Below are 10,555 nucleotides of genomic sequence, written 5' to 3'. Positions count from 1 at the left end.
GCACATTGACTTTTATTATTAAGGTTGTTGACTTTATAGACTTAGGCAAGAAAATGTATCGCAGAGTGAGATCATAAATTCCAAGAAAGTAGGTGTGTAAAGAAGAGAAACTTTGGGTTAATACCTGTTGTAGTTGAATTTCCGTCAACTTCATCTGCTCCTCCAAATTCTTCAACTTCTCATCTTTTTGTTCTTGTTCACTCTGAGCTTTTTCTAGTTCCTTCTGTAACTCTTCAAGTTTTGCTTTGTTGTTGTTTTCTTCAGTCATCTGTGTTTTCATTCTTAGAGAGGAAATGAGTACACAAATCATCACTGACGTTGCATAGGTAACTACTACTTAAAACTATTAAGCTGTGTGTGATTTTAGATTTGTTTTTAAATGCTGTTCTGTGTGCATTGCATCTCATCTATGCAGATGTCGATGCAAATGTAGTTTTGTGCCTTCATTTCTTGTTGCAAAATGTAGAAACCATTGCAACCTGCTGGGATATAATCCCTGCAACATGCCAAAGTTATCAGGGAATCAGGGTTAAAAGGCTTTATGAGAATTTTGGAATGTGTACTCTGACAGTTATAATGTGAAATATTCCTATATTTCATAATTGTATGATCTATGAATGTGGATAATGCAAGACTGGCTGGTGCAAAAGAAGAAGTAACAACTCACCTTTCATATTCTGTGTCTCTCTGTGCAATCACAGACTGAAATACGATAGAAAGAAATGCTTTGTGTTGAGAAGGTGAAACCATGGTAACAATGAAGAAATGAGTCAAATGTCTTAAAAGGACAAATTGTCTCTTTTCTGAACACCACTAGGTTTTTCACAGTTGCCTTTACTTGCCATGCTAATCTTCTATGTGTCACCAGTGACTATTTATTATTCTGGACACAAAGAACATTGATACTGTAGTCCTTACTGAAACCGTGGATTTGACAGAGCTTAAGTCTCCTGAATTTTAAAGGTATCTCTATGTCCTGATAAGAAAGGGTTTACAAGTAATTTATTCTATGCAAATCTTACAAATAAAGTTGTACTTATTTTTATGAATCATCTGTCTCCAAAGACTTAAAACATGATGAAAATCATATAGTTTTGTCCTCTGTGTAAGCATCAGAAAAAGCTACGATAGCCAGGCACAGAATTGACCAGCGCAGACATTTGACAGGATGAAAATCAGACTCACCAAGAGAGAATTCAGGTAGTGGGTGAGGTGCGCCACTGATGTGACTTGCTCTACTGTGGGTGGTATGTAGCCAGTGGATAGTGCCACAACTCCTGAGTCGGTTACTGTGGATAGCTCCCCTGTAGAGTCTCTGTCGCTGCCTGTTTCCGACAGCCTTTCCTCTTTCTCATACTTGAGGGAATCGCTGGAGTTCCTCTGTAGTGCACTGTGGAGGAAAGCACTTCCACTGACACCAACTGAACCACCACTGTCCCTTCTCTGTGAACAAAAAGAACCATCATGGGATATAAAACCCAAACTTCGAACACATTCATGAGATTGCCCAGATTACCGAAACATTTTGAGATAAAACATGCAGATTTCAGAAAAGCTATTGCTAATATTTAGATCTTTTGTTGGGTATGTCCACATCAAGCAAAATGACGAAATTTAAACAAATCATACAAAAGCAAAAGGAAATCTAGGTGAACTGAAGAAACTCCAGCTACTTTTTTTGACACATGAATTTAAACTAACTACTTACAAATTCATAACGACATTGTATAGTTAATTCTGCATGTATCATTTGAAATATGAATGAAAATGATATCAGAGACGAAAACTTAAGATTTTAAAACAGGTATGAGACAGTGTTTACATGTCTAAAAGCTTGCAATAAAAGATGTCCTATTTGACATAAACTTGAAGGTACAATACTACTATACACTATAAACCAATAAGATTTCATACAAATACTCTTGGAGATAAAATTCATGATTGTAATATGTACCCTGGCAGCTTCTTTTTTATCGGCATCACTCAGACTTCGAGTGGCACTGCCTCGTCTGTTGTGCTCTTGGAGATCTGGAATGCTGATGCTTTCTCCCTTGGTCAGGTTTGGTGAGCTGCTGCTACGCGTTTCAGAATCGATGTGCGGTGTCACCAAACGCTTCTTCAATGGCCCAGCTAAGACACAAAATTAAACACATGGAACTCATCAAATGATATTCAGGCACACATTTCACTTTTGAGGCGCATACTACCTCAATTTTCAAATACATCCTACTTGACAATCAAAGCTCTCTGGGGAACAATTTAGTGATCATGAAATAAAAGGATAAGAATTGTTTTATGCCACAAAACTGATGACCTTGGGGTCAAACTCATAAAATCAATACACCTGACCCACCTTTTGGTAAAATGGACTGATCTTTGGCGCTACTGTCAAAGCCGCCAAAAGTCTCTGCTCGTTTAGGTAAAGATGGTGACTGGTATGTGCCGCTTTCGCTTTCTCCGACACTTGTGGCACTTCTGCTCAATCCTCCTGCACCGTAGACGGCAGATGTCAGTCTCGAAGCTGCAGAAATGAAATGCAGATGTATTACACACTGTGCTACACAACCGAAGGAACTTCTGTCAGTGACTTTTTGTGAAGCAACTGTCCAAAATATTACGTCTTTGGGGAAAAATCCATCTCACCTATACGCTACAAAGATTGTTGTTAAACATTCTCGATGTTGAATTTTAAGCAGCTGTGTAACAACTCAAAACCATTCCTCATTTGGGTCAGGGAAAACATACTATTGTATAGTGTTACCCATTAAACCATCATCACAGTTTTCAAAATTTCAATTGTACCTTTTACATCACTGGTAATATTTGTCATGTATTTGCCTACCTTCCTGAATTGCTGCCAGTAATATTTCCCTTGTCTTTGGAATCTCTGATCCAGAACTTTCCACTTTGTAACTCATCTTGTCTATCCCCGAAGCTTCAGCTTTTCCGATTAACTCGGTCATCTCGACCAAGATGTTCCATTTCTCAGATAAGGTGTTGTTAAGGTCCCTGTCTTTGTCTTGCATTTTATCTGTGTACGGAGAGACAGAAGCAATTGAAGTTAAAAGTTGCAGTGTAGGCTCCTGCATATTGGAGGGCAAAAAAGATAGATATAACTTTCATTGTACAAAATTTGAGCAAAAGCATAACTTTCTGCACGCCATCTCACTGCAGGAATATGCTAATACTCTAATGGGTATATACATTGAAGTGGCATGTGGGCACTAAAATATCAAATGTTGGATGAAACACTAACCAAGCAATGTTGTGACTTTGGCAGCTCTGACTTCAGCTTGTTTTCTTTCTTCGTCTACTTCTTCTTCAACAACTCCTTCATCTGGAGAGAAAAAATGAGACAAAAAAGTTGCAGCATTATGACTGTATCCTTCAAAAACTCAAACTTGCAGATATTTCCTTTTTTGCCAAGATCGGAATTGAAATAGTTGTGCTTTGAACAAACACTGGATAAGATTCCAACACTCAGCACGATCACAATGCAAATGTGATTTTACATGCAGACTTGGGGCTGATATGCAGCATCTCAGAAGCTATTATCCAGTTGGGTGACTGAATCTTACTGTTATAATTGAATAATAAATATAAACTCCCTAAGTTGCTGTGAAAAGTGACAATTGACCAATCAGATATAACCTTCCGAGCATGCTGCAATTCAGTAGCTGGGGACTTTGTCTGAGCCCATGGAGTCCTGGTTGATCTCCACTCGCACATACCTTCATCTGGGCAGTTTTTCACAGCCTCTTCAATATGGCGTCTCCATAGATCCCTCTCCTCCGTGGAATTACACATGATTTCATACATCTCAGGTCCTGCTTTGTGTGGGCTTATCAGGTAAATACTTTGTTTGTCTGTGGCTACATTGCGTACCATCAGTTTCTGAAGGGGTACCACAGCCACCTGGACAGAGCAAGATGCAAACAGTGCATTTACATTTCAGAACCTTTTGTAATCAATGCCATTATTCTACATAGTGTGCCTGCATTTCCGCACATAAACATGGGAATCAAACAGTTGATAGATTTCTTTATCATGCGAAGAAGACATACTACAAATATGGTTTGCTGTTTTTCAAATTTGGTAGGGATGTTATTTTACAGTGTAGAATGATGCAGATTGTTGTCATGAAGTGTAGAGTGTCATGGCTGCATTATTGATTGATAAACATTTGGTATACAGAATAATGCAGTTTATCTGCGAAAGTTTTCACCTGCGACTGCACCTTCACAAACTGTCACAAAAGTACACAACATACAACTGTTGGCATCTTGAGGAAAGGTATGCATCATGTAGTGAAATCTGAGACTTACTTCATGCATGAGTACTTATGTCAATGTATGCATTTGTGTGTAAGGTCACAAGGGTGTTCAAGCATAAGATTCTACTTGGAGAATCTTCTCTTAGAGTTTATTGTACCTGAGGGTATTGTACCTGAGGGGATGTTTTCCACTGTAAAATGAGGTACAATGAGTTACATTACAAATCTCTCAAATTTTTCTTTTGAGAGCTTATACTCACCTTCTGGTCTAAGTTGAGGAAAGCATATTTCTGATTGTTGTCTTGTAAAAATGTAAGTACATCAGTAAGTAGGACCGCCTGGACTTCAGTGTGTTTTCCACGAGCGGAACGCCATTGCACCTCACCCTCATGTTGTAACTTACGGTTATTGGCGAGAATATCCGATTTCTGTAAGGACAACAACAGGGAAATGTGATTCAGGAGAATGTGATATATCCTGTGTGTGATATCTGTAATATTTCATGAACTTCAAAAGAACACTGAATGGATTGATGTATTTTCATATGAAACTCACCTTGAATTTTTTGCCACTCCTCAGCGTCACTGATGACCTGGCATCTATTTTATTGTAAATGGCAAGCAGTCGTTGCTCTTTTTCATAATCCTTAACTTGTGCATTGACACTGTTCAAGATATTCTAGTGAGAAAAAATAGAGATATGAAGTATTTGTCAAATTGAAGGCATAGACAGCTCTTAAAGTCAGGCATTCAAATTACTTACTCTATGTGAAACGAACCTTATGCAAGGAAGTCATGCAGCCTGTTGGCAAGTTTGTAGCAAACAAAGGGAGAGTTGTTTGTAACTTTGTAACAGGTGAAATGACAGTACACCACCTATTTTGTGACCTTTCGGCAGATGGTGGGGTATAAAATAATAATTGGCAACTGTATCAGACAGAGAAAAATAGAGGGAAAGTTCTTCATCATTTGCAACTCTGTACTGGATATGGGGGAACCAAGTCATGATATGCAAATTTGTACCAGCTGAAGGGGCAGCACTTGATCATTTGCAACTATGTAACAGATACAGGAACAGCACTTGATGATTTGTAACTATGTAACAGATACTCAGACAGCATTGTGTGATTTGCAACATTGTATTATAAGCAGATGATGTGACAACCCCATTGCATTTTGAGTCAAAAGTAAAAATCTTTCACAAGTTTACTACTTTTGAAACAATACAGCAGGAAGACTTACCTTGACTAGTGTGTTTGCCTGCTGTAGTTGCTGATAGTCTGGTTTTGAAGCTGAAAAAGAAAATAAAGAATATTATTTCTACTTAACAACAGACCTTCCTGTTTACTCTGTGTCTGTCTAAATCCCATGTGATATGATATGAGATGAACAATTCATTAGACTGATGAACTACTTTCTGCATTTCAGGAGAGATTTTCACAAAAAGTGATGACATACGATTCACTCTTGTTTAAAATAAAAGCATACTGAAACCAGACAGGATGGACAGCGTTAACCATCCTTTAATGAACATCAAAAATATTTTGAAATTTCATTTTCTAATGAACGTATCAATTTTGCACTAAGACTTACATTTTTCTGCTACACAAAGAAATGGATCACTATTTGCCTCTACAAAGTTTGAGCCTATGGTTATGAGAAATATTTTACACATTTTACGTGACATTGTTTCACGGTGGTTGGTTTTTCCCCCTTTCATGTTTCTTTGTCTCTTGTCTTGTGTTATTTCAAAACTTTCACAAAATCTGAACCACTGCTTTCTTCACTGCTATCCAAACAATCAGACAAATTACACAACGTACCTTTTGTGACTTTGATGATTGCCTCAATGAGCAGTGGATACTTAGTCAATCTATGCGTCACAGCAAGGATGCATTCTGGGATTGACCACCTCCGACAAAGTGCATTTTGGCTGCATTTCTGTGCCAAAGAACAAAAACAGGTTTGCCATTTGTCAGGAAAGATTCTGAATTTTCAGGGGGGAAATTTACAGTTGAGATTGTAAAAAATAGAAGCAAATGGAAGAATACTGCATCAAGGAATACATGAATACCAATCTAAATCCTGATTAGAGGTTGCTTAGTCAACCTTAGCATCTTTGATTTTGTTTAATACCCATAGAATATCTGCTTTAATCAAGAGGGCTTAATGAACATTTAAATGACCGCAGATTAAAATTTAGAATGATAAAATGATGTAGAACTCAAAATGACTGTTACACATGAGTAGCTTAATCATTATTTCCAACATTGCTAGCATTTGCAATCACTCTACTAAGCTACTCCACACAACACAGCCATACCCATTGAAAAACAGAAATCTTGGTGGATTATGCCAGAGAATGTGGTGACTGTTACTGGATATACAGACCACTGAATGGCATACTTAGGGAGCCTTCAGAAATTACAGGGGGGGGGGGGGCCGGGGGAATTGGGGGGAGGGTCACTTTTTAGAAAACAGTTCCAGGGGGAGGGTCACTTTTTATAAACCTATCTTAGGGAGAGGGTCACTTTTGACAGAAGCTGATATTATGGCCAAAACTTTGATTGTCCGTGTGATATTTCCTAAATAGGAAATCACCAACAATATACGCACACACTTATAGACCGCCATGCATAGTGAATTGACATTTTGGTGAAATTCCAAAATCAAATTTCTTCCACAACCATAGACTTGTAACCACTCTAGTCTAATCAAGAACAATAATGTGAATAATCAAGCATACAGAAATGCACAGATTTATCTAATTTTGTACTGAAAAAGAATTATTCATAGTTTCATCATAGACCCCTATGCATAGTGAATCGACATTTTGGTGAAATTCCAAAATCAAATTTCTTGCACAACCATGGACTTGTAACCATTCTAGTCTTATCAAGAACAATAATGTGAATAATCAAGCATGCATAAATGCACAGATTTATCTAATTTTGTACTGAAAAAGAATTATTCATAGTTTCATCATAGACCCCTATGCATAGTGAATCGACATTTTGGTGAAATTCCAAAATCAAATTTCTTGCACAACCATGGACTTGTAACCATTCTAGTCTTATCAAGAACAATAATGTGAATAATCAAGCATGCATAAATGCACAGATTTATCTAATTTTGTACTGAAAAAAAATTATTCATAGTTTCATCATAGACCCCTATGCATAGTGAATCGACATTTTGGTGAAATTCCAAAATCAAATTTCTTGCACAACCATGGACTTGTAACCATTCTAGTCTTATCAAGAACAATAATGTGAATAATCAAGCATACATAAATGCACAGATTTATCTAATTTTGTACTGAAAAAAAATTATTCATAGTTCTATCATATACCCAAATGCATAGTGTATTGAATGACATTTGGTGAAATTCCAAAATCAAATTTCTTACACAACCATAGACTTGTAACCACTCTAGTCTAATCAAGCAAATTAATATCAATAATCAAGAGTACACAAATGCAAAGATTTACCTATTTTTGTATTGTAAAAAACTATTCATAATTTCATGATAAACACCATGGATAGTGAACCAAATTTTTAGATGATTCAGAAATCAATTTCTTGTACACAGATGCACATTTTACTTCCCTATTCAAGCAAAGTACATTTAAATACATTATCAAACATATATAAAATACAGATATAGCATGTTTTGTGGGGGTAAATTGTCAATAATTTGCCTGATAGACTCCATGTATTATGATTTGATATTTTTGGATGAAGCACTAAATTAGCTACATCTTGCCTTCTTATAGTTGCACAAAATATGGTGACCCTCCCTAAACTGTGTGAAATACCATATCTCTTCAAAAATTCTTGCGTGATAAATTGCGACTGTCCCTCCAAAAACACCAGCCCTCCCCTCTGTAATTTGTCCCTAACATAACAATTGAACCAATTGTTATGTAAATTAGCTGATACTTTTTTAATTATTCCCGGGGAGAATACCGCGGTGGTGGGGGGGGGGGAGGGTCAAGTTTTAGAATGTCGGACAAGGGGGAGGGTCACATTTTAGACAGGAGGATTGGGGGGAGGGTCACATTTTACGGTACAGGTGTTCGCGAAATTCGCCCGGCCCACCCCCCCTGTAATTACTGAAGGCTCCCTTACCTTGATGAATGATTGGAACTTTCGATCTGATTTGAGTAAATCTTTGTAAATAGAAACTGCCTCCCTTTGGTGGGCACAGAATATGCCATACGCAACTTTCATTCTCTCTCCATTTTTGTCTGAAAACTATTAAAAGAAAAGCCACAGTGAGTATTATGCAACACTTCCAACAATATAATCTTTAATCTTGCTTTTATGGTCGATGAGGGCGCTGTTGCAGGGGGGGGGTCACAAAGGATTTTCATACAACACGCATTGTAATTTTAATGCATTCACAGTTATGTAGATTTGTTTTATTTGTGACAATGTTGAAATAAATTTATCTTTTTCAAAAAAAAAAAAAAAAAAAAAAGGATATTCATACACTTATAGAAGAGGGCCTGGCTTGTGAAAAACACAAATATCAGATCATTCTCCACGTGAAAACTGCAGCAAAATCAAGCACGGAGATTGGTTTGAATGCAAACAAAGACTTTGCACATAAACAGTGTATAAAGTGTCATTGCTAATATATGACAAGAAACCTAAAGGCACTTTTGGGCTGAGCACACAATCCCAAAAGTGTTTCCCTGTGATCTTCTCATCGTAAGTACAGATAATATTGTTGTAAACGATACCGACCTGATTGACAAGGACGTCTCCAATCTTTTCAGCAGCAGTATTCCCTTGCTGCCTAGCCTTCAGTTTTTCCAGAAATGCCGTGTTTATTTCCATGATCTCGCTCAACATAGGAAACATTTTGTCGATAATACTCTGATCCATATGGAGCTCATTTTGCATTCCATAAAAGAATATCTGAAAACCGATTAAGAGAGGCACATGAGTTATCAGAGTGAGATGATCATCCTTCATCGATTCTTCACTCAGGGAGCTTGTCTCTTTGTGCAGAGGGATCATGATATGGTACGGTATGACTATTGAAGAGCCAGCAGCTTAAACTTTTGATGTGTTTTCTATTATTTTGAATCTGTTTGTGGAAAAAAGTTTCTTGTTCTGCTTCCAATATCATGTCAAAGTGTTCGGTGTTCAATTTGACAACTCAGCCGGTATATGTACAGTATTCAAGTTAATGTTGGTAACTGATATACCAATCCAGACTGGTATTCATATGTTAACAATGATATTGCACATTGTACACACCATTTTGTATTCAACATACACAGACAGGAATACTTATTTATTTAAATAAAACACCAACACAAGTTGCAACAATTATCCCTCTAATCATTATAAATTAACATGTATGCTATGCCATCTCTCATGTTGGGGGTTCTGATTTTTGTCTCTCAAAGCTGAAGATCGAAACATTCACTTACCCTCTGCATGATTTTCAATGTTCTCACATGATGTTTTTCTGTTTGAATCAACTCTGCGTATAGTGGAAAGAAGAAAGTGAAGATTTTAAGTGTATATTTTTAATCACTAGCATTAATAAAAATCCCTAGTAATAAATTGTAAAGGCATTCTTTTCAACATGATTTTATCCACTCAAATCGTATAAAGTATTCAAATGAGGGGAAACAAATGATATGTATAGTTTTATTCAAAATCATTTCAACCTACCGTATATGACATCTTGCCTTTTAATATCCTTGTGACTCATCTTTTTCAATGTCTGTAAAATAAATTGAAAAAAATGCGGCATTTAGTCTTCCATTCCAATCTTGGTATCCACACTATCAGTCTCAAACTGTCTGTTACAAAAATTTGTTTTATGAAGTGAACACTTCTATTGATATCACACAATATTTCATAAAATGTATGAATTTCTCATTTCTAGACACTACTTTTTCTTGTATTTTACAATGATTTGGTTTTGAAAAACTACAGGACATACTTTTCTATATTTCTACATCAAAGATTTGGTATGAAAATGTTCGGATGAAGGAGCTGCTTACCTTCTTGTCAACTGTAACACTCCATGATTCTGGTTCTGGACCTTTGATCATCAAATCCGGGTCGTCATCAAAATCTACCTCATCTGTGCCCTCATCCAGAGATTCCATGGATGCAGACATTGTCTCAGAGATGCTGGAAATAGTGATAACATAATATCAAATTACTTTTTGGATGACTGAGGTTCAACCTGTGGTTCATTTAAACAGAAGAGTGATCAACAATTTATCAAATCATACTATTACAAAGATTTGGC

The 10,555-nt window shown here is 36.8% G+C and overlaps 1 protein-coding gene across 17 annotated transcripts in view; it reads right to left on the bottom strand.

Annotated features, from left to right (window-relative positions):
* LOC139121890 (rho guanine nucleotide exchange factor 18-like) overlaps positions 1-10,555 on the bottom strand; it is a 143,551-nt gene that overhangs the window by 3,312 nt on the left and 129,684 nt on the right. For all 17 annotated transcript variants that reach the window (XM_070687168.1, XM_070687176.1, XM_070687178.1 and 14 more), the window contains 17 exons: positions 10,302-10,434; positions 9,967-10,018; positions 9,720-9,772; positions 9,025-9,198; positions 8,404-8,529; positions 6,096-6,213; positions 5,515-5,564; positions 4,829-4,951; positions 4,534-4,701; positions 3,732-3,915; positions 3,257-3,337; positions 2,843-3,031; positions 2,354-2,521; positions 1,955-2,130; positions 1,186-1,443; positions 668-702; positions 125-281 (listed from right to left, as the gene is read on the bottom strand). In XM_070687168.1, coding sequence (XP_070543269.1) covers positions 125-281; positions 668-702; positions 1,186-1,443; positions 1,955-2,130; positions 2,354-2,521; positions 2,843-3,031; positions 3,257-3,337; positions 3,732-3,915; positions 4,534-4,701; positions 4,829-4,951; positions 5,515-5,564; positions 6,096-6,213; positions 8,404-8,529; positions 9,025-9,198; positions 9,720-9,772; positions 9,967-10,018; positions 10,302-10,434 — 2,245 coding nt within the window. The remainder of the gene's footprint in view (positions 1-124; positions 282-667; positions 703-1,185; positions 1,444-1,954; positions 2,131-2,353; positions 2,522-2,842; positions 3,032-3,256; positions 3,338-3,731; positions 3,916-4,533; positions 4,702-4,828; positions 4,952-5,514; positions 5,565-6,095; positions 6,214-8,403; positions 8,530-9,024; positions 9,199-9,719; positions 9,773-9,966; positions 10,019-10,301; positions 10,435-10,555) is intronic.

Source organism: Ptychodera flava, chromosome 21 (genome assembly GCF_041260155.1).
Source record: "Ptychodera flava strain L36383 chromosome 21, AS_Pfla_20210202, whole genome shotgun sequence".
Taxonomy (NCBI): domain Eukaryota; kingdom Metazoa; phylum Hemichordata; class Enteropneusta; family Ptychoderidae; genus Ptychodera; species Ptychodera flava.
This window is presented reverse-complemented; position numbering and strand designations above follow the sequence as displayed.